The sequence below is a fragment of the Myxine glutinosa genome, chromosome 2, assembly GCF_964187855.1.
Source record: "Myxine glutinosa chromosome 2, kmMyxGlut1.1, whole genome shotgun sequence".
NCBI classification, from domain to species: domain Eukaryota; kingdom Metazoa; phylum Chordata; class Myxini; order Myxiniformes; family Myxinidae; genus Myxine; species Myxine glutinosa.
The window spans coordinates 182,502,435-182,527,079 of NC_136262.1; the positions used below are offsets into that span (position 1 = coordinate 182,502,435).

Consider the following 24,645-nt stretch of genomic DNA (forward strand, 5'->3'; position numbering starts at 1 on the left):
TATATTTCTTAATGAAATTCCAATCAAATTTGTCTGCCGAGATATTGTTGAAAACAAAAGCAAACTCGTTCTGTGTTTTGAATTGGTACAAGGTACTTTCAAATATGAAGGCATCCTAATCCCTGATCCCAGAATGTGTGAATGTGAAATTAAGGGAATTTGCACACACTGACTGTTTCCCACGTCATTTGACACACAACATAAGCGTACGCCATGTGCTGTCGGTGTTGGCATTGTACGTGCGGCGTGTACTCGTACCCTGGGAAATGTTTCCCAAAGCTTGTATGAGCAACTAGTTATCGATTTTCTTGGGTCTGAGTGGGAAGAATCATGTGGACGTCGATCACTAGGTAGTTGTTTGGAGAGTCAAACATGGATTTGAGCTCGGGTGCCAAAATATTTTCAAGATCAGAGCAGAGAGCGGTGAACTGATCCCACCTCAACCATATTCACCGAATCCTGCGGCAAGTTACTTTTGGTTATTTCCAAAACCGATGGACATCCTTTGTGGTTGCATCTCCCATTCCACATCGGTGTTGTCGGCATCACTGAGTTTTGCATATCTTTGGAGAAAGCTATAACCTTCACCACATGGATGGGTAGGTGCCAAAAGTGTATAGCACTCCTCAGGGGCATGAGAAGTGAAATCTGACATTTTTATTCTTGCATGCTTGAAATTAATTTTAGATTACCTTCATATTTCACTGTACTTCCCCCATTCCTTTTCACATTCTTATTAATGTGGCAGCTACGCATCAAAGTCCACCCTATCTCTAATGTATTTGGCACACCTACATCATATAGATAGAGTATATGAAGGATATCCAGATTCTAGTTGGATTTCAGGTTTATTTTTTATCATAACTGTTGCCTCAGCTGTTTGTGTTCATCTCTTGTGTTCCCACATGTACTCGTGCATTCTGGTGCACAAAATAAGAGTGTGGATGAGCCAGGCATCTTCTCCACTGGCACAAACTTAAATGCTGCATCGCCTTCGGTAAGGGGAGCCAATCTGGCTATGGCCTTGTATATGGGGCAATGGTCTTGATATCTTTCTTCATTGATTTGCTTTCAGCACCAAATTGAGTTCCTTGTTGAGAGACAATGATGCCCAACATGATGGTGAGGAAGAAGCACACTTTCAGGCTTTGAGAGCTGTCTCGACCAAGCTCGTTTCTCGGTCCGATTCTAAAATGTCACAATGGTGTTTCGTAGGCAGGGCATTGCATCGGTGTGCCATCTCTTGAATGTGCATTCGGCCAAGTGTTCCATCTGCCAGCGTTAGTTGGTCCATGTTAAAAATCCCAGTTTATTATCCAAAGTGGTTAAACATCCCACTGGTCTTTCCCCAAAGAGTAGACTAGTTGTCACAGAAACCCTGCCTATAAATTGAAAATGCCTTCAGCTTTCAGTCGAATGCCGGGTATGACCAGCCAATGCATGTGGGTTGGGGTGGGGGTGACTTTTTTCTTCCAACACCACAAGGTGGCATTAATGGAGGCCATTGAACTAGCAGGAGGTTGGGAGACGACGATTGTGAATCTCTGCTTGCTCACACTAGAGCATGTCCAGATTAGTGCCCACTCTTGTTGGTCAGATGGAGTACTCTATTCTAATATGGAGTTGGTTACAAACAGGAATGTGGGGTTTTCCAGATGACAATGCGATGGGTCATGTTCATGATGGACGATATTGAGTCCAAGACTTCTTGGGGCACTGAGGCCTCTACTATTGGGTGAGGAGAGGCATGTATTCCGTTGATAGCAACATGGTTTTTTCTGCCGGAAGAAGTCAGGAAGCCAGGTATGAAAGTGTTTTTGTTGTCTGCCCTGGTAGCGATTTTGTCAATCAGAGCAGGATGCCAGATATTGTAGAATGCCTGAGATATGTTTAGTCAGACAGTCTTGACCCTCTAATGCAATGAAGGGAGTGGGAGACAAGAGGGGGAGAGAGGGAAGCACACGAGCACAATAACAGAAGAGAACAGGGACGTGGGTAGGGCTGTGGAAGGGGGAGGAGGGAGGAGTACACGATACAAAGCAAATGAACACTTCTAGGAACCCCAGGAAAGAAGCTGGGGATTCAGAGGTGGATCTGGGGTGAATTAGAGGGGGGGGGGGGGGTAGACAAGATCAAGGTTTTGGATGGGGGAAGATATGAGATAGTGTGAACAACTGTTTTAAAGACCTGGAGGGAGGAGAGGGATTGAAGAGAGTGAGGGAGTTTGTTCCAGAGGTGGGAGAAAAGAGGAATGAAGGAGTGAAGGTGAGCAGAGTCTTGATTTTGGCAATTTCACCAGAAGAGGGTTGCAGGCAGATCTTGCGTGTCCTGCAGGAATATTTGGGGGACAGAGCACAGAGAGAGCTGGGGGAGCAAGGCTGGAGAGGAGTCGGGAGAAGACAGAAAGACCACCAACCTGCCTGCGGTGAGTGAGTGAAAGGCTCTCGGCGGTAGCTTCATCACGGGAGATTCCAATGATTCTGAACGCTTTGGTTTCAACAGCGTGAAGACGAGCGAGGTGTGGGGCAGGAGCACCAGCCCAGAGAGAGCAGTATTCCATTGAGCTGCGGATGAAAGCCTTGTATGTGGTGAGGAGCTCAGAAGTGCCCAGAAAGCACTTCGCATGACGGAGGATGCCCAGTCGGCGACTGGCTTTGGAGGCCAGCTTGGAAATGTTTTCTTTAGGGGTCGGGCTGCTATCCATTTTTGGCAGAGAACCAGCAGCACATACGTAGACTATTACCTGGGAATTAAATCAAACTAATGGCCAGAGATGGGGCTGTTTGAAAAGAGGACGATGTGGTCGGCAGTGATGATTAATTCCATGACTTTGCTTCTAATTGGAAGTATTCTTCCTGGTTTGTTGTGTATATTTGCACCTTTCTTGAAAATGGAAATTATATTTTTGTAGCCACAGATAAGCATGTGATTGTGGATAGGAGTGGTTGGTCAAAGGTATTCCAGTAGGATCGGAGGGGTTCGCGCAGACATTACACACTGAGAAATGGAGTTGCTGACAAAAATGCAACACCACCACTGAGACGAGTGTGCAGCATTGGGTTTAGAAAGAATAGAAATAGCCAGAGAACACATTCGAGGAATCGGAGTTATCCTGTGATACCAGTTTGTTAAACATGCAATGTCTGCAGCTGCAGTAGTAACCTTAATAGAGCAATCTGATCAGGAAACTGATAGTTTGCACTGTTGTGGTGTCCCCTGTATCTTGGAGTAGTTCCCTGTGTGAACTGCTCTGCACCATGATGAATGTGAAACACGGCATTTTACGATCCCAAACATGTACGCCTTTCTGATCATGTTATCATTTGCAGGTGGATGATTCTTTTGACTGGTGGAGTAAGTTTAATGCATCGACGGAGGATTCGGACAAGCCGAGCTGGTATACAAGGGAGAAACTGGACACACTCAAGGTGCGTGAAGGGTCCGCGCTGAATGGTTCTTGTCCAGAGATTGATTATAAAATCGAATTGTAAAGTCTTGCACTTGGAGCTGAAGTCTGTAGTTGGTAACAATCTACAGTGCAAGTGACATTTGGAAGTCGTTGTAGTGGTCAGTATGATAGACCTAACATTTATGAGCAGCTTTATTTCTCAATAAAAAGTACCACTTTCGGAATCTCCATCCACCCATGCGATAGTCTACCCCAATGGGCCTAACACCAAACAGAATTGAATATTTTTGAATGGAATAATTGAAAGAAAGTACACAAGACCACCAGAAATTGGGTCTGGCCCCTGGCATAATAAATGTCATCTGAGTTTGGCCTGAGATCAGATTTAAGAAGAAGAAGAAGACTGGGCTCAGAACACTGCCCTGGGGCATTCCAGCCATGAGAGAAAGAAAGAAAATAAAATCACGTTGAGAGCCATGCGTTGATCGGAGTCGAGGAATTTAGGAAGCCAGATATGGAAGTGGCCTTGGAGATCATCGGCACACAATCTAGAGAGCAAAGCGGAATGCTAGATTATCATATGCTCAAGATGTATCTGGAGTGACAGCCCTGATCTCATGTCTGACATTGAGGGCTTCTGTCCATTGGTGAGAGAGTAGTAGTAGCATGTTCAGTGCAGTGAATGGATCTGAATACATATTGTTACAGACGCGGTGGTGGATGTTGGTTCACCGAGCGGTTTGGTATGACCGCGCCTGCACGTTTACCCGATTATACTCGAACGTTGCCGAGTCGCGCTACGCTGAATCAATGAAGGAAAAGGACACAACGGCTGGGACTAAAATGACACGACACCAAGGGTTCAGTTCTCAAGACCTCCGGAGGAGGTTATATTAGGGCGGAAGGTTAGATTACAGGAATGAGAGGGACAGCATAGAAAGACAGGCACTTAGACACACTTATCTTATTCCCTGACAGACGACAGATAAACAGGACAAAACTGACTCACACGGGGATTGATGGCAAGGAAAGGCAGAATCGATGGCTCCAGGTGCACCTGGGCTCAGGGCAGGATCGACCCGGTCCGGTCTAGAGATGCGGGGAGGTCGCAGCGCTCGGATGTGGTGATTGTCTTCTCAAGCTGGGGGCGCATCTGACGTCACATCCGGTAAGTCGCCGCGTATATCCGGCGGGGAGTGACACGCCCTCGGCTCGTTAGCTCCGCCCCAGATGGAATCGGCCCGTTGCTTCTCATTGGGTGCGTGCGGGGGGGTTACCGGCTCCGCCCTTGACGAGGGGCCGACAGGCAGCCCCTTCTTGGTAACCCCGTCGGCGCACATGGGTAATGGCGGCTAACCGAGCCGGAGTGAGGACGCACACTCCCCGCACGCCGCGCCGCGCCCCTCTGTTGTTGTAGTTGTTGTTGTAGTTGTAGTTGTTGTTGTTGTTGTTGTTGTTGTTGTTTGGGGAAGAAGATGGGAGGAGGTATGGGAAGGTCCTAAACTCACTACTGGTGCCATATAATCACATTCTGGTGCAACGAAGAGTCAGAATTAATGGAAACGAGTCCTTAACTGACATAGACTAAGAATAACTAGCAAGATGTCCGAAAGTTGTCTACGTGAGATGCGGTGGACCTGGGCACGACATTTAATGGGGGAAAAAGGGGAAGGTCGGTTCTACAGAGTGTTGTTTACAGACAATGGGACTAGGGAATGGGGGATTGGGGATAGTTGGGGAGTATTGGGGAAATAGGGGAATATTTACAAGCGGATATGGAGGCCAAATGCCATATTCGCAACAATATTCATGGTCAGAGAAGCAGTCTTCTTGGCCCCCATCTTATTCCTAATATTCATCCATAATCTCTCTGACTGGAAAATCCTCTGTCTCTTTGCTGATGACCCCACTCTCTGCCATGACATCCCTCAGCCTTCTGACAGACAGGCAGCAGCCTCTTCCCTCTACTCAGACCTTGACAAAATCACAGTGGTCAAACACTTGGAACATGTCTTTCAATCCTGATAAATCTCACACTCTCTCTGAAAGGACTGTATGGCAAACCCTCCCATCTACTTTTTTAACAATTCTCTTGAAATTCAGACACTCAACTCCTGGTTCTCATTATCAGCCATTGTCTTTATTGAGCAAACTACATTTCAAAATTGGCCTCCAAAGCCAGCTGCCGACTGGGCCATCCTCCATTGTACAAAATCCTGCCTTGGCACAGATGAACCCTTATCCACCATAATGGAGTACTGCTCTCCCCTCTGGGCTGGCTCCCTTGCACCCTGGTCATCTTGACACCGTGGAAACTAAGGTCTTCAAGATCATCTTTTTTTTCCTGCTTGTGGAAAGAACTTCCACATTCTCTTCAATATTTCTTCGCTCCAGGTCTTCAAGATAGCTGTTCACCATTATCTCAGAATCCCCCATACAAAATTATCATTATCCCCCATACAAATCATTATCCCTATCATTAGCCCCCATACAAAACCATTATATTTTCTACCCCCTGTTAACAGCCTACCCGTAAGTCTTCTAAATGTTCAATTTTTCTTTCCTCATAGTCTACTTCTGTATCCACCCTGTCTACCCCATGCGTCACACCCACCCATCTTTCCTCCTGACTTCCTCATTTGTACAACTCTCCCTATATTTTTTACTTAAACCCTGCTGTTGCTGTTTCCCTCTTTACTGTTCCCTTGCGTCCCGATCCGTTCAGTGTTCTCGCTTTTGCATGAGCCTTGACCATGAGCTGGTGTATACAAAGAGAGATCTGATTTCTTTAGAATTATTGGGAAGAATTCCCAAGCTGAGGTAATATCGGGGGCAGTATTTTATGGTAGACCAGTTCTGAAGTGAGATGGCTGTTTGCATTTCCTGGCAATTTGCCTGATTAACTGCTTGGCCGGCACTGGGGCAGCTCTGAGAATAGCCAGAGAGATGTTGACTCTCACAAGGGTGTTCTCAATTCATGTGCAGCCTGTGGCTGCTGGTTGCATCCTTTTCTGGAAATGCAGCTGTGCTGCTGATGCAGTGCCCGTTACCAGTAAGCTGGTACTCATTTTGCAGACCTCAGAAGGATGACAGACTGAGTCAACGCACCTGCTATTTCAACAGAATGGCAGGGGCTCAATCTTGAGACCTTAAGATCTTAAGCCAGCCACCTTAACCATTTAGCCAACACCGGGCACAAGCATGTGATCAGATGAGTCGATTGGAGCTTAGGAAAAATAGGAGACATTTGCATGGAAGTTAGTCATCACCAAGTGCAGAAAAGAAGATTTTCCATTGGGAGAAATCCAGGTTGGAAAGTTCACAGATTCAGTCCCACGAAGTCATAGAAATCCTTTGCTGAAGTGTCTTGGCTGGTGAGAGAGGTACCAACATCCAGCCAAGTTGCATGGTGACAATTGAAATCGATGGGGCTGGTGTGGTCCATCTCTCCAAAGACATTGTGATTAGCGTTGTGATTACCCAAAGGATTGCATGCATCTTGCGACCATAAAAAAAAAGTAGGCCGAGAACGAACCTTGTGGGGAAATGCTTTCGAATGAGTTGATGACTGAATAAACCTCCTCCCCCTCACCCCCCAAAACACTGATCGTTTATAACTGGACAAGGTAAACCATTCAGGTTCACCGACATGCTTCCTGGAAGGTTCTTTTAATTTCGAAGCATTGGAGCTGACATTATTCATATCTGTTTATTTTATGAAACCTTTCTTCTTTACAATCATTGCCAAAATACCTTGGCTGAAATCAGCAAGAAGCTTTAACCCAAATATGACACACATTAGGAAGGTTGGATGATTTCCTTTCTCATTTTTTCCCCCTTTTCCTTAGGTCTATAACTGCGAACTGGAAAAGGTTTCGGCATTTGGGGGATTGACAGATTTCTGCCGGACATTCCTCTTGCAGCGGGGCAAAGCCGAGGGCCATGAGGATGACCCAGAAGTGGTTGGAGAGTTCAAGGTTTGTGCACAGAAGTTAAAATTGCCATCATAGACAGCAAAAGGTTTTCTTGTTAATAAAAAGACAGACATCGATTGGTATTTGGTTTTCCATGTAAGTGGACATGAGAGGGGACAAACCTGGTTAGTTTTGGTAGGGATAATAGGAGTAGAAAGATTATGGATGGGGATGGGGGATGACATTAGATGGTTGTGCACCACTTAGTTTTGAAGCATGGGGGGAAAGAGTGAGATTGAAAAGACTCAGGAAGGTGGTTCCAGAAATGGAGGAAAAAGGGGACAAGAGTGCAATAAGCACTTGTGAAAAAATTGTGCAATTAGCCTCAATTTTGGCAGTTTAATCAGGAGGGATAACAGAGTGTGTGTCCTGGAATAACTTGGGAGAATGAGGGCTGAGAAAGCAGAGTGAGCTAAACGGGACAAGAGAATGTATTTTTTTAAAATCAGGCCTTAGATGCTATATTTTTCACTTGCAATTTTATCGGCAGCAAAATACTTTTGAATCGGCCATTTTTGGTTTCATTGAAAATTTTAGTCAATCTTTACATTTCTTTTTAATTGTTTTCCAAACATCAAGTAAATTATTTTGCTCACAAACAAGGCTGATCCAAGTTGTTGTTTTTCTTGTTCTATCTCCCACAAAAATCCAACCACCTCCCTTATTCACCAAAGGGTTCTTTTCGTATCTACCGACTGCCTGATGATCCATCCCTGCCATTTCCACCACGAGTCTTCCAAGAGCTTCCAAGCAGTGATCTGCAGGAATGTGCACTTCGCCTCTACATTATTTCTGCATTCGACCTGCAACCCATGGACCCAAATGGACTAGTATGTTGGGAGCAAACAGTCTTTGAGGATAATGTATAAGGGTCTTTGAAGGAGTCCTACTTTTTATTTTTGTATGATGGAATTATTTTGATCAGTTTCCTGAGTGGATGCCACAGAACATAAATTTCACAAAAGTGGAGACCATACAACCTGCAAATCCCCGCTGTCTGGAGCTTTATTGATCATACAAACGTCCCCCGCCCCCAAACTGTCGTGTCCCCCGCCCCCAAACTGTCGTGTCCCCCGCCCCCAAACTGTCGTGTCCCCCGCCCCCAAACTGTCGTGTCCCCCGCCCCCAAACTGTCGTGTCCCCCGCCCCCAAACTGTCGTGTCCCCCGCCCCCAAACTGTCGTGTCCCCCGCCCCCAAACTGTCGTGTCCCCCGCCCCCAAACTGTCGTGTCCCCCGCCCCCAAACTGTCGTGTCCCCCGCCCCCAAACTGTCGTGTCCCCCGCCCCCAAACTGTCGTGTCCCCCGCCCCCAAACTGTCGTGTCCCCCGCCCCCAAACTGTCGTGTCCCCCGCCCCCAAACTGTCGTGTCCCCCGCCCCCAAACTGTCGTGTCCCCCGCCCCCAAACTGTCGTGTCCCCCGCCCCCAAACTGTCGTGTCCCCCGCCCCCAAACTGTCGTGTCCCCCGCCCCCAAACTGTCGTGTCCCCCGCCCCCAAACTGTCGTGTCCCCCGCCCCCAAACTGTCGTGTCCCCCGCCCCCAAACTGTCGTGTCCCCCGCCCCCAAACTGTCGTGTCCCCCGCCCCCAAACTGTCGTGTCCCCCGCCCGCAAACCGTCGTGTCCCCCGCCCGCAAACCGTCGTGTCCCCCGCCCGCAAACCGTCGTGTCCCCCGCCCGCAAACCGTCGTGTCCCCCGCCCGCAAACCGTCGTGTCCCCCGCCCGCAAACCGTCGTGTCCCCCGCCCGCAAACCGTCGTGTCCCCCGCCCGCAAACCGTCGTGTCCCCCGCCCCCAAACCGTCGTGTCCCCCGCCCCCAAACCGTCGTGTCCCCCGCCCCCAAACCGTCGTGTCCCCCGCCCCCAAACCGTCGTGTCCCCCGCCCCCAAACCGTCGTGTCCCCCGCCCCAAAACCGTCGTGTCCCCCGCCCCAAAACCGTCGTGTCCCCCGCCCCCAAACCGTCGTGTCCCCTGCCCCAAAGCCGTCGTGTCCCCCGCCCCCTAGCCGTCGTGTCCCCCGCCCCCTAGCCGTCGTGTCCTCCGCCCCCAAGCCGTCGTGTCCCCCGCCCTTAAGCCGTCGTGTTGTAAAGTATCTCGACAAACTGCGATCAATTGTCGTACGCGTTTATTCACTCTGCCGATCAAGGCCCGATTCACAGCAGCGCCATCCGAGCTCTGGCGTAGGGATACAACCCGGTCCCGGTGTAGGGATACAACGGTGAACATTTGCACTGCATACATGACATCCTCCCCTTTAAGTCCAAAATTACCAAGAGCAATATACGTGCTAGATTTCCAGAATTGACATTTCAAAAGCAACATTTCCAAAACATGTGAAAATATGTGTGCAAACGGTTATGAGAATAATGAAAATACGTGAAAATAGAACATGTGTCAACGTGAAAAAAAACATCTTCAAAGATTCAACCGGTCGGGTGCTTTTCTCTCACGCATTGAGCGTCGCGGTGTACCAGTGGATACAGAGTCCGAGGTGATTCCTTTGGGTCGCGGTGTACCAGTGGATACAGAGTCCGAGGTGATTTCTTTGGTCTCCACGAAGGGTGTAGCGTTTGCAGAGGTTTTCGGGGCATCCGAGCTGGCTGGAGCGGCCACGACGATCTCCGGCAGTGGCGGGTCGAACTGTTGTCCTGACTGTGACGATGCTACAGGCTCCATCGACTCACAGTGACGGTAGGTTATGTGGTCCTGATGTCGACGAATTTCGCGGCCGTCCTGCAGGCGAATCACACTGGACAGTGGACCTGGCTTCTCGATGATGTCTCCCGGTAGCCACGTCGCACCTGCACCAAAATTTCGGGCAAACACTGGATCTCCAATGTTGATACATCGACTGTTGGACGTCTTATCGTGCACCAACTTTTGATTAAGCTGGCTCTGATAAACATTTGATGATATGTCTGGTTTGAGATTGTCAAGTGTCGATCTCAAGTGTCGTTTCATCAATAACTCAGACGGAGCTGCACCGGTTGTTGATTGTGGCGTGATGCGGTATTTGAACAGGAGACGAGACAGCTTTGTTTCCAGGGTTCCCTCCTGAAGTTTCTGCAATCCGGATTTGATGATTCCCACGGATCGTTCGGCCAAGCCATTTGAAGCCTGGTGATGTGGGCTGACAAACTTATGTTTGATGCCGTTCCGACGTGTGAACTTGGCAAACTCGGTACTGGAAAAACACGAACCGTTATCACTCACGATCATCCTGGGCAGACCATGAGTGGCGAAACAGCGTCTGAGTCTTTCGATGACAATGGCTGACGTAGTACCACGCGTCACATAGGCATCAATCCATTTTGTGTGCGCGTCCGTAATTATTAATCATGCTGCCGTTAATAGGCCCGGCATAATCGAGATGTAGGCGATGCCACGGTTCGCTGGGCCATTCCCAGGGATGCAGTGGCGCTTTCGCAGGTGTATTCCGGGTGCTCTGGCAGGGGTAACAATGTCGAACATGATGTTCGATATCAGCATCAAGATTCGGCCACCACACATAGTTTCTGGCGAGTGACTTCATCTTCACAATCCCGGGGTGACAGTCATGGATTTCATCCATGACCCTGGAACGCAGATTTTTCGGGATCACGACACGACATCCCCAGAGTAGGCAACCATTTTCCACGCTGAGTTCGTTTTTACGTGCTTTAAAAGCCGCAAAATCTGGGTCACCCTCAGGTAGCAAATGCCATCCAAGCTGTACAGCCTGGACAGTTCTGGACAGAACGGGGTCTCGTCGAGTACGAGTGCGGATCTGGCCAGAATCGACAGCACAATCTTCCAGATGATCCATCAGTGCGATAATGGATCCTGGTGTAGGCGAATCATCAACGGATTCTGGAAGGGGTAACCGACTCATGGCATCTGCATTTGTGATAGACGAACCGGGCTTATAACATATGGTGTAGTCATAAGCAGCGAGAAACAGGGACCAGCGGATGATCCTGGGCGGTAGTGTGTCAGATGTCGCCTTAGTTGGACCAAACAGACTGATCAGCGGCTTGTGATCAGTGCGAATCGTGAAATGATGTCCAAGAAGGTACTGGCGAAATTTGCCAACGCCGAAAACGATTCCCAATCCTTCCTTGTCAAGTTGGGAATAGTTTTTCTCTGCCGGGGTCAACGTTCTGGATGCAAATGCAACCGGTCTTTCTGTACCATCAGGCATCACGTGCGATAATACACTCCCCACTCCATACCGACAGGCATCGCATGTCAGCACAAGATCCTTCTCTGGATCAATATGAACGAGAACATTGGACGATTTGAGCAGATCCTTAGAGGTCTGGAATGCTGATTGTTCACTAGACCCCCAGCTCCAGGAGACTCCTTTCCTCAAAAGCCGATAAAGGGGGCCCAAAACGTCGGTCACATTCGGGATGTAACGACCATAGAACTGAAGCAAACCGAGGTATGACTTCAATTCGGTCACATCTCGTGGAGAAGGAGCATCCTTGATAGCTCGGACTTTCTCATCTGTCGGGTGTAGACCCTCGGCATCAATCGTATGACCCAGGTACGTGACTGATGGCACCATAAACTTGCACTTGTCTCGACGCAAACGTAGGCCGGAGTCCGAAATCTTCTTCAGAACTCTCTCCAGGTTCTGTAGATGTTCCACGTCCGTACGACCAGTAACCAGAATATCATCCTGGTAACAAACGACGTTGCGTTCGGCGGCAAACAAACTGTCCATGACACGCTGATAAATTCCAGGTGCAGATTTCACTCCAAAACTAAGTCGGTGGTACCTATACAACCCACGATGCGTGTTGATGGTAAGATACTGTTTCGAATTCTCGTCCAAGCAGAGCTGTAGATAGGCGGATTTGAGATCGAGTTTCGTAAAAGTCTTGCCTCCCGTGAGACGAGCATAGAGGTCTTCAATCCTCGGGATTGGATATTTATCCAATGAAGAACACCTGTTCACGGTCATTTTATAATCTCCACATATGCGGATGGACTGGTCCGATTTTATGACTGGAACGATGGGCGCCGCCCATTCAGCATACTGGATTTGCTCGATGATCCCCAGATTTTCAAGATGATCCAGTTCCTTGTCAATCCGCTCACGCAGGGCGAAAGGGACTGGGCGAGCCCTGCAAAATATAGGATTGGCATCCCGGTCAACCCTGAGTTTAGCCGTATGTCCTTTCAAGGTTCCAAGCTCATCCTTGAAGACATCCGGGTACGTATCCAGCACATTTTTGAGTGTGTATGCTGCGGTAGGAGAAACATTGGCTGCCCGGAGTTGATGAATGCTTTCCCACTTCAGTCGAATTATGCTCAACCAGTTCCTGCCGAGTAAGGAAGGGCCCTTTCCAGGAATGACGATCAGGGGTAGGTGAAACTCACGGTTATCGTAGCCCACCGTGACATCACATGTACCGCAGGGAACAATCTTCTCACCTGTATAGGTGGAGAGTCCATAGGTAGTAGGTTTCAGATGGGGTCGGTCAGCATCACTCCACAGGTTTGTGAAAACAGCATGGCTGATGAGCGAGACGGCCGCACCAGTGTCGACCTCCATTTGCAATGGTCGATTGTTGACGACAACATTGGCAAGAAGAGGGTCCCGCCTATGGTGAGAATCAATATGAAGCAGGTCATACGATTCTGAGTTGTCGGAAACAGAGCTCACCTGGTCAAGCGCGGGTTCCTCCGAACCGATAAACTGATGAATCTTGTCAGCAGCTTTTCCTTTTCCCGATTTGCGAGTGATGCAAGCTGGAGCAATATGGCCAGTTTTCGAACAGAAATGGCAGGTGGCATCTTTGAACCGACACGTCTCCGGAGGGTGCTTTCCGTTGCACCGAAAACAGTTGTTGTGGGTTTGAGACTGCACTGGCTTCTGACGAGGAGCCTTGTTCCAACGTTGTGGCTGAACATGATCCAACCGATTCACAGCAGGGCTGGTACCAGATGAGCGAGTGGCACCGATGCTTGTAGCGTTGCGTTCAGCACTTTCCATGGAAATTGCGGTGTCTCTGGCATTTTGGAACGTCAGTCTTCTCTCAGCAAGCAGGCGTCTACGAGTGCGGTCATCGGACATGCCAACCACCAGCAAATCACGAAGCATGTCATCAATCGTGTCCCCAAACTCACACAGATGTGACAGTTTTTTGAGGTGTGCAATGAAGTCTGCGATCGACTGACCTTGCTGCTGTCTGCACATGTAAAAATTAAACCGACACAGGATGACTGAAGGAGATGGGTTGCAATGTTCCTTCAAAGCGGCCTTGAGCTCTGCATACGTGAGCTCCTGGATTGTCCGAGGCCGAATCAGGTTTTTAACGAGTGTGAACGTCTCACCTCCGCAAACGGACAGGAAGACGGCCTTCATCAGGCCTTCGGTCGCAATGCCGTTCGCCTCGAAGTAGAAAGACAAACGCTCAGAATACGTGTCAAAATCCCCCTCATGAGGGTCGAATTCATCGATATGGCCGAAAGATGTCATGGTCTAGATGTTTATCCTCGTCGCCATGTAAAGTATCTCGACAAACTGCGATCAATTGTCGTACGCGTTTATTCACTCTGCCGATCAAGGCCCGATTCACAGCAGCGCCATCCGAGCTCTGGCGTAGGGATACAACCCGGTCCCGGTGTAGGGATACAACGGTGAACATTTGCACTGCATACATGACAGTGTCCCCCGCCCCCAAGCCGTCGTGTCCCCCGCCCCCAAGCCGTCGTGTCCCCCGCCCCCAAGCCGTCGTGTCCCCCGCCCCCAAGCCGTCGTGTCCCCCGCCCCCAAGCCGTCGTGTCCCCCGCCCCCAAGCCGTCGTGTCCCCCGCCCCCAAGCCGTCGTGTCCCCCGCCCCCAAGCCGTCGTGTCCCCCGCCCCCAAGCCGTCGTGTCCCCCGCCCCCAAGCCGTCGTGTCCCCCGCCCCCAAGCCGTCGTGTCCCCCGCCCCCAAGCCGTCGTGTCCCCCGCCCCCAAGCCGTCGTGTCCCCCGCCCCCAAGCCGTCGTGTCCCCCGCCCCCAAGCCGTCGTGTCCCCCGCCCCCAAGCCCTCGTGTCCCCCGCCCCCAAGCCCTCGTGTCCCCCGCCCCCAAGCCGTCGTGTCCCCCGCCCCCAAGCCGTCGTGTCCCCCGCCCCCAAGCCGTCGTGTCCCCCGCCCCCAAGCCGTCGTGTCCCCCGCCCCCAAGCCGTCGTGTCCCCCGCCCCCAAGCCGTCGTGTCCCCCGCCCCCAAGCCGTCGTGTCCCCCGCCCCCAAGCCGTCGTGTCCCCCACCCCCAAGCCGTCGTGTCCCCCGCCCCCAAGCCGTCGTGTCCCCCGCCCCCAAGCTGTCGTGTCCCCCGCCCCCAAGCCGTCGTGTCCCCCGCCCCCAAGCCGTCGTGTCCCCCGCCCCCAAGCCGTCGTGTCCCCCGCCCCCAAGCCGTCGTGTCCCCCGCCCCCAAGCCGTCGTGTCCCCCGCCTCCAAGCCGTCGTGTCCCCCGCCCCCAAGCCGTCGTGTCCCCCCGCCCCCAAGCCGTCGTGTCCCCCCGCCCCCAAGCCGTCGTGTCCCCCGCCCCCAAGCCGCCGTGTCCCCCGCCCCCAAACTGCTGACCCTTCCCCCTCTACCCCCCAAATCAGACAGAATGATGAAATGGTGACTTGGCTAAATCAGCCCTCGAGCAATTGCACTACTTTTCAAGCAACCGCTACCTGCTTCCTTAAGCATTGATACCATTGCCCTTCCCCTCACTCCCCAACTCCACTCCCTCCACCTCATATTCAAGGATCTTGACACGTGGAGGTGTCAAACAAAAAGGGTAGCAAGTTTATAAAATAACAAAGGGTAGGGTGATGGGTGCGAGTGGGGATGGACATACACAGAGGAAATGAGAAATTTAAAAATGGAGTAAAGGCCTGGAGAGGAGGAGCAGCAAGTGCAGAAGAGATCATGAATGTGCCTGGATGGAAACCATGATGGCCGTGATGGGCAGTGCATTTAAAAGACTGAAGTGAGGAAAACGAGGCAATGGACATGGGGAGACGATTTCACAATTGGGATAAGGGGATTTAATAATGCAGGTGGGCAATCAGCCTGGACTTTGGGGGGTGAGCAGATGAGGGTTTCAAGAAAAACTTGTGTGGCTTGGGGAGGTAGAGGGTCGAGGTAGGAGAGAGCACTGTCAGTGGGAGAGTGAGAGTTCTTGGGAATATGCCTCTTACCTTGAGATTCCAATTGTGTGGTCGGCCTTGCTTTTGACCACTTCAAGAGGAGCAAGAGCAAAGTGGAAAGCAGAATCACCAGGCCAAAGTTGGGAGCCATACTCCACGGAGCTCTGCATGAAAGCCTTGTACCATGATGAGCTTGGTACAGGTCAAGAAGGCCTATGCCTTGATGCCTTGAATGCCTTGATGAATAAGACCATCAGCGACACAAACCTGGTCCATGTGGGTGCACACCTTCAAGACAACTTGCAACTGTGACACCATCCTTTCTTGCCTTTTTCTGGTGTTCTGCTCTTGGGCAGATTGAGTGCTGCTAAAGTAGCCCCATAGTAAGGATTACAAAAAGCAGTTTGCCGTAGCTTTCTGAGTGGTATTCAGGGCAGGAACTAGTAATTTTTTTCCGGTTTCAGTTGCTGGCTTAACTCACTTGATCTTTGTAAAGTACACCTTGGGATCTTTAACGTCCACGGCAAACTAATGAGCAGACTATCCATCCGAGGGATGACACACACATTGAAGAATCGCCAAAATGCACACAAATTTTTTTTTTTAAGCTGAATGGAATGCACAGTTGAAATGTTTCCACACTAACACTCATGTTGCATTGTTTGCAGTGTGATCCATACGTGAAGATCTTTCTTGGCAAGAAGGTGATAAATGATTCTGACAATTACATTCCGAACACCCTCTACCCAGTGTTTGGCCGGTGAGTATTGGATAATGAGACTACGATTGTTGCACACCACACTGGCATATTACGCAGGTCGGAGAAGCAGGTGGGAATTGACATAAAACGGAATGCTCCATTCACCTGTAGCTTTCCCTCGCGGTCCCCATGTGCTGTCTTTGGCTTTCCCTCACGGTCCCCCTGTGCTGTCTTTGTCTTTCCCTCACGGTCCCCCTGTGCTGTCTTTGTCTTTCCCTCACGGTCCCCCTGTGCTGTCTTTGTCTTTCCCTCACGGTCCCCCTGTGCTGTCTTTGTCTTTCCCTCACGGTCCGCCTGTGCTGTCTTTCCCTCGCGGTCCCCATGTGCTGTCTTTGTCTTTTCCTCACGGTCCCCCTGTGCTGTCTTTCCCTCGCGGTCCCCATGTGCTGTCTTTGTCTTTCCCTCATGGTCCCCATGTTCTGTCTTTCCCTCACGGTCCCCATGTGCTGTCTTTCCCTCATGGTCCCCCTGTGCTGTCTTTCCCTCATGGTCCCCATGTGCTGTCTTTCCCTCGCGGTCCCCATGTGCTGTCTTTCCCTCGTGGTCCCCATGTGCTGTCTTTGTCTTTCCCTCGTGGTCCCCATGTGCTGTCTTTCCCTCGCGGTCCCCATGTGCTGTCTTTCCCTCGCGGTCCCCATGTGCTGTCTTTGTCTTTCCCTCACGGCCCCCATGTGCTGTCTTTCCCTCGCGGTCCCCATGTGCTGTCTTTGTCTTTCCCTCGCGGTCCCCATGTGCTGTCTTTGTCTTTCCCTCACGGCCCCCCTGTGCTGTCTTTCCCTCGCGGTCCCCATGTGCTGTCTTTGTCTTTCCCTCGCGGTCCCCATGTGCTGTCTTTCCCTCGCGGTCCCCCTGTGCTGTCTTTCCCTCGCGGTCCCCCTGTGCTGTCTTTCCCTCGCGGTCCCCCTGTGCTGTCTTTCCCTCGCGGTCCCCATGTGCTGTCTTTCCCTCGTGGTCCCCATGTGCTCTTTGTCTTTCCCTCGTGGTCCCCATGTGCTGTCTTTCCCTCGTGGTCCCCATGTGCTGTTTGTCTTTCCCTCGTGGTCCCCCTGTGCTGTCTTTCCCTCGCGGTTGTCAGCTCTTTCACGAGTCTCGATTCAGTATAGAAAAAAAACCAAAAAAAAAAAACCCGTTTCAACCCTAATTTATATTTCGGGTATTTAAGGTTTAAGTTTAGGAATATTTAAACACCTATTGTTTTTGTACGGATTATTATTTTCTTTCCTTTTTTCTTCTCTCGCCCACTTGTTCATCTTCAATTTTAAATTCGTTTTCTCAGCAACCACTTGAGCGATTGACACAAAACTTTCAACATAGGAGCTCCTACCCATGGAAATTTTAAAAATAATAATGACGTAATCGGTGATGTGGTATGGCAGCCATGTTGGAAAAAAAAAAAAGGAAAAACTTTGGACATCTCTGGAGCTCAACGAAAAAAAATTGAAATGTGGCACAGATCTGGAACTCCGCATGGAGAACATTTGGTAATGATGTCATCGGTGTCTTAATGTCATAATTGGATGGGTCAAAATCCTTACCCAATATGAATATTTGAGGGTGGTCTACGAATAAATTGGTCCAGTGAATCAAATTGATGACATCGGTGAAGTCGTATGGCAGCTATACGTTTTTGAAAAATAAACAACATCTTTTGAAGTCCTCTTCTGTGAAACGGCTGAACAGGTTGATACAAATCTTCATATGTATGATTGACTAATCGTGATAAATAATGTTTGATAATTAAAACCTCACATATTACGTGGTCTGGCAGCTATATTGGATCAAAGCTAAAACTTTTAAGAACCCCGATCTGTTAAACCGCTCAACCAATCGATGCGAAACTTTGTCTATCAGCGGGTACTCATTGCAATAAAAGTTTGATAACTAAAACATCATCGGTTGAGTGGTTGCAGAGGAAATGCTTTATAAATGTTTTCCTCAATCCAATATGGCTGCCAAACCATATGACCAATGATGCCATTGTTATGAAGCCTTTTTCCCCATGGGTATGGATGATAATATATTTGAAGTTTCACATCAACTTGTAAAGTGGTTTCTGAGAGATTTTAAAATGTTTTCCTTCGATCCAATATGGCTGCCAAACCGTGTGAGCAATGTCATACTTATCAAACTTTATTCCTTGTGGCTGGCAGTTTTGTGGCTAGGGGGGGGGGGGGGGGGGGGGGGGGGGTTGCTAGTTTTGTTTGGTGTCCTTGTTGTTTTGTTTGGTGTCCTTGTTGTTTTGTTTGGTGTGTCCTTGTTGTTTTGTTTGGTGTGTCCTTGTTGTTTTGTTTGGTGTGTCCTTGTTGTTTTGTTTGGTGTGTCCTTGTTGTTTTGTTTGGTGTGTCCTTGTTGTTTTGTTTGGTGTGTCCTTGTTGTTTTGTTTGGTGTGTCCTTGTTGTTTTGTTTGGTGTGTCCTTGTTGTTTTGTTTGGTGTGTCCTTGTTGTTTTGTTTGGTGTGTCCTTGTTGTTTTGTTTGGTGTGTCCTTGTTGTTTTGTTCGGTGTGTCCTTGTTGTTTTGTTTGGTGTGTGCTTGTTGTTTTGTTTGGTGTGTGTTAGTTTTGTTTGGTGTGTGCTTGTTTTGTTTGGTGTGTGCTTGTTGTTTTGTTTGGTGTGTGCTTGTTTTGTTTGGTGTGTCCTTGTTGTTTTGTTTTGGTGTGTGCTTGTTTTGTTTTGGTGTGTGTTTGTTTTATTGGTTGGTGCATTTGTTTTTTGTTTGGTGTGTGTTTCTTGTTTTCTTGATGTGTGTGTGTTGTACATTTTGTTTCATGTTTGATATTTGTGCACATGTGTTCTTTTTTCATTTAGCTGTTGAAACCTGTGTTCTTAAAGCCATGAGATTCCTCTGCAGCCCATTATTTTAAAGCTCCATCCTGGTGAGGATGTTTTCCTTTTTATTTGTTGCACTGGGACTGCATTGGTGATGCAATCAATGTGTGTGCCATCCATATGTGTGTATATATATATATATATATATATATATATATATATATATATATATATATATATATATATATATATATATATGTATGTATGTATACATTCACAGTCATAATTATTATTATTTGGTCATGTATTTATCTTATCTGCACCACTTTATCAGGCCAGGTAATGAAAACCACTTCTTGTGTTTATGACAGCATGTATGAGATGAGCTTCACATTACCCCTCGAGAAGGACCTACGCATCGCCTTGTTTGACTACGATGTGCTTTCCAAAGATGAGAAGATTGGAGAAACAATCATTGATCTCGAGAACCGTTTCCTTTCGAACCACCGTGCTCATTGTGGCCTTCCGCAGTCTTATTCAGTGTAAGTTTCAAGGGCACGAAATCACGTAATATGGCTGTTTAAAATCCTCGTTTCCAAAGACTCCATTAGCATGTTTGATGTGCTTTCATGATTAATATATTTGCAGCTCCATGTGATGAACTTTCAACCAGAGCAATAACATTAATGATTCTCATTATTTTCTTCGGTCTGTTTGTCTTGTACCTTTTCGAATAGAGCATAGATTTTGGTAACTCTATAGGTCTGCACTCTGAAGTCTTCATTTGGTATCTCTTGGATTTTTGTCTTAAAAATGTACTTTACTTTATTTTATTTTTGAAATTATATTGGGTTTTTTTGTATACAGTCAAAGCTCATGGAAGAGCAGGAAGCTACCATGGAGGGAAAAAAGGCAAAAAAAGGTGGGACGACAGGTGGACGTCAGCATTTTGTATCCATTGGCAAAAGGCACTTTATATACGATTATTATTTTTGTTATTTAAAAGCAAGGAATTGCTGGAAAGAGGAGGGGAGGAACATCGTAACTGGTGAGTAAGAAAAGCTTTGTGGGGGGAAGGATAATGGGTGGAATATGAGTAGAGATAGAGGATGACGTGAGATAGTGGTTCACTACCACCTTGAAGCCCAAGATGAAAGAGTGACCACCTCGGAAATACTGATCTCGAAGTGGGGCAAAAGATTAACACAGGAATTGAAGTGAGCAATAGGTTTGGAATTTGAGTTTAACAAGCACGGATTTTGCTGGAACACGCACACGCACACACACACACACACACACACACACACACACACACACACACACACACACACACACACACACACACACACACACACGAGTGTTGACCAGAGAGAGGCAGCAGAATGTAAGTTGTTTAAAAAGTCACCAACCTTTATGAAGGAAGACCCATGAGCCTTGTGCTTCAGCTGCTTTGTGGGAGTGATCATTGATGTGTAGAACTTTTGATTGTTTGGCATGCAAGAGAGATCGATTGAATGAATTACCAGGAGTATCAGAAGAGCACTGTTCTATTTCACTACAGACAAAAATTTTATAGGTTGAGGTTTGGATATTGGAAGGAAGGACTTTGTGTGACAGTCGATGCCCAGTGCTTGCCTGGAGGCAAACTTGTATACATGGTCTGCATATAAAATATTGTGATTGAAGGTGAGGCCCACAACCTCGAGATTGAATCTCTTCCATTGTCCGATTGTAGAAATGTACCGTAAAATTGCGTGAATAGGGACAGCAAGGTGAATAGGGACACAAACTGAAAAAAAGTTCGGAAACTTTTTTCGCTGAAAATTGATAACCATACTGATTTGTTGATATTTTGGTTGAACGTGTTCTCTTGTTTTTAAAAAAAGCAACTTATAGTCCCTATTATCCCCATATATGGGTTAAATAGGAATAATAGGATTTTTATGGCTGTCCCTATTCACCCCGTTTTACGGGTAAATAGGGACAGTCACTAATACAACAAAATAATAATCAAGAAACAATCCTGAGTTTCCTACATATTGCTAAATTGATAGCTCAGATGGATGCACATAATACGCACCCATAATATAAACCACGGTGCCAATGAAAAAAAAAATGGGATAAAAAGTTTCTCCAAACTTTCCCTATTTCTTGATTATTCTTTTTTTGTATTAGTGACTGTCCCTATTCACCGATAAAACGGGGTGAATCGGGACAGCCATAAAAATCCTATTTATTCCTATTTAACCCATATATGGGGTTCATAGGGACTATAAGTTGCTTTTTAAAAAAACAAGAGAACACGTTCAACCCAAATATCAACAAATCAGTATGGTTTTCAATTTTCAGCGAAAAAAGTTTCCGAACTTTTTTTCAGTTTGTGTCACTATTCACCTTGCTGTCCCTATTCACCTCATTTCACGGTATTGTGGATTTGTGATGTTTATGACTATCCTTCCAAAGGAAAGGGTGATGGTATATTTTCCCAGGTGTCAGATGAGCAATTTGTCAGATGAGCATATGATCCTTTCCACGTCGGCAGACGGAAATGGTGACTGTTGTGGAAATCATTCAAGTCCACAACTTTAGTCCATCTGTTGGTTTAATTCCATTAAGACCTTTGACATCATTCTGCAAATACAGGAATGCAATAGCAATAAGGTTTGGAATCACATAGGTCATTCCATAATATAGTTCAATGAAAGCAAGCGTAATATTCTATGCGGTACGTACCGTTAGCGAGTCTACTAGTCATTGTAACATGTCACAGGAGAAGTCGCCTAGAGCAGCGGCCGCATCGGGTCTTATAGCCGCGCCCCCCTCGCGGTGTCAGCGAGCAGCGAGCATCACCTGGGTTCAGCGTTAATACGATTTCACTACAGTGACTGCTGTACTGGCCTTGGGATGAGATTTAGTTCCACCTAAAGTTGTCTGCTTAGGAAACAAGGTTATCCATGGCATGAGAGGGCAGTATAAGGATATCAGGAACAATATTGCAGACCCAAGATAATTACATGATTTTGCTTAATATTGGGAATTGGCTTACTGTTTTTTAGCTGAGAGGATTTGCTTTTTCACCCTTGTTTGGGAGTAATGTTTATAATGTTGCACAGAAGTGATAGCAGCAATGCAGGATTGAAAACACAGGCAGTAATGCTGTCTGGGCCTGTTGCCAAGGCTCTTGAGAACATTTTCTACCTTCTCAGGTGAAAAAGTCAGTGTGCAGTGGTTGGCGGCCATGACAACGGAGAGAAATGGGTTGGGCAACATGACCTTTGGAGGCAAACAGTTAATACATTGTGCTTGTCTTGATCAGTGTCTGCAGTGAAGCCACTTTAAATTAGAATCGCACCGTCAGAGCATGGGCCAGACCTCTTAAAGTGCAAGATAAAATAGCCAGGGAGATGTGTGCCGTATGTTCAGGACTCTCCTTCAATCGAGTTGTTTATTAAAGACGATACCAAGCTCTCACAGAACACACGGCCATCATGACGAGCAGCAAGCAACCACCGAAGCCACGCCCCCAGACGTCACTACCAGTATGTCGTACCAATCACAACATCTCACTTTCATTGAACTTATGTTTGTATGCAACAAAACACTACTAAACTAAATCAAAAAAATTAACTCAGACACAACTTGAACCACACATAGATGGGATCTGGGATTACTCTTGTGACTCTTAACCAAAATGTAATTACTGCTCAGTATGATTAGCTAAAACACAGAAAACAGAATCATTCCAATGTCCACCATTTCAATCAACAGATTGTCTCTGCACAAACATTACAAGGGCTGATTTCTGATGGTCGTTATTCACTATCACAACATCTCAATGGTTTTCGAATCACACGGCCTGATCTGGTCGAGTACGGAGAGTTGTCCGGCCTTGTTGTCTCAGCACTCTCGTCATCTTTGGAGCTGGAGCAGCCATTAGTTTCCATTGCTGAAGCGTCGTTGTTGAAATGTACGTGTCGAGCAGTTGGTAGACTTTGATGTGTTGGTTGGGTCGGTTCGTCCTTCCACTTGGCGCCACAATCGGGTGGATGAAGTTCACGCAAGTGTGCCCTGGTTCTTCGAACACGTGTCCCGTTAGGTGTCTGTACTATATACGAACGGGGTTCATTACAGCGAACCACAACTTTCCCGGGGTACCATTGGTGCGTGTCCTTGTACAGAATCCGAACCCGATGTCCAATAGCCAATTCAGGTAATTCCGGCCCAGCCGTTCTGTTGTATTGCTTCGCCATCCGATCTCCACGTTCCTTCAATGGTTCCTGAATTTCCTGATGCCTTTGTTGTGCAGGAACCAACAGACGGCTTGGTAGGTTGGTGCGTATAGGCCGGTTGAACAGCATTTCGCTTGGACTTGGGAGGTGGGAACCTACAGGTGTGCACCTCAGGTGTTGCAGTGCAATATCTGTCATTCCCTGATCTAATACACTTTTTGATCATGTTCTTCACTGTTTGAACTTTTCTCAATCAATCCATTACTGCGTGGATACCTCGGTGATGTTGTCGTGTGTTTTACATTCCATTTGGTAAACATATCACGGTACGGCTTACCCACATATTGAGGTCCATTGTCCGATATGATCTTCAGAGGTGGTCTGAACATACTGAAACATTCAGACATGACCTTGGCTACTGCACTACTCGCCGTGTATTCCATTCTCTTCACAACTGAATACTTGGTGTAATAATCCGTCACCAAGAGGTAGGTCTGCCCGTGTAGCTCACACATATCACTGGCTACCTTTGTCCATGGTACCGCTGGTATCTCATGAGCTATCATAGCCTCACGCCTTTGTTCTGGTGGTTCTCTTGACATGCCTTACATGTTCTGACAACTTTATCAATGTCCAGATATATGCTTGGCCAGTAAACACATTCGCGTGCGAGACGTTTTGTCTTTTCGATCCCCATGTGCTCCTCATGGAGCTAGTCGAGGATATCCTTCCGTAGCTGCTCTGGAATTAGTACCTGTCGACCTTTGAATAGAACCCTGTCACAAATACCAATTTCATCACGCTATAGCCAGTGCGGACGTAGGTCTGCAGGCACTCTGTAATCCTAGTTGGCAACCCTCGATGAACAACCTGCTGCAATGCTCCAAAGGTTCTATCAGCCTTTCCACAATCTGAGTTGGTCCTGTTTCCTTGAGCTGAAATCAATGAGGTCAAAGTGATGATGATTATCCACATCAAGCTCAATACCATCTTCACGTGTGTCCAACTGCAGTACCTGATTGGTCTCTGGGTTCGGTAGCCTCGACAGTGTGTCTGATAGCATCATCTCACGGCCGGCCTTATACTCCAGATCAAAATCGTAGCCTTGGATTTTGCACTGGAGCCGTGGAGGGGCACTTGTAAGCAGTTTGCTGATGATCATGGCCAATGGTTTGTGGTCTGTGTATACCTTGAAGCGTTTCCCAAACAGGTAAGTATGGAACTTCTGTATGCCAGCAACAAGGGCCAGAGTTTCTCGTTCAATGTTTGAATATGCAGACTGAATGTGTGTCAGAGTTCGTGACGCAAAAGCAACAGGCTTGTTGTCCTGCAAAAGGCATGCACCCTGTCCCTTCTATGATGCATCCACTTCCAAAACGGTCTCTGTCATGA

The 24,645-nt window shown here is 47.8% G+C and overlaps 1 protein-coding gene across 5 annotated transcripts in view; it reads left to right on the forward strand.

Moving 5' to 3' along the window:
• Nucleotides 1–24,645, forward strand: part of DYSF (dysferlin) — a 221,820-nt gene that overhangs the window by 176,030 nt on the left and 21,145 nt on the right. For 3 of the 5 annotated variants that reach the window (XM_078772026.1, XM_078772022.1, XM_078772023.1), the window contains 6 exons: nucleotides 938–997; nucleotides 3,330–3,428; nucleotides 7,258–7,386; nucleotides 8,058–8,213; nucleotides 16,167–16,258; nucleotides 19,396–19,566. In XM_078772026.1, coding sequence (XP_078628152.1) covers nucleotides 938–997; nucleotides 3,330–3,428; nucleotides 7,258–7,386; nucleotides 8,058–8,213; nucleotides 16,167–16,258; nucleotides 19,396–19,566 — 707 coding nt within the window. The remainder of the gene's footprint in view (nucleotides 1–937; nucleotides 998–3,329; nucleotides 3,429–7,257; nucleotides 7,387–8,057; nucleotides 8,214–16,166; nucleotides 16,259–19,395; nucleotides 19,567–24,645) is intronic. The other 2 variants (XM_078772024.1, XM_078772025.1) reach the window with 1 other exon arrangement.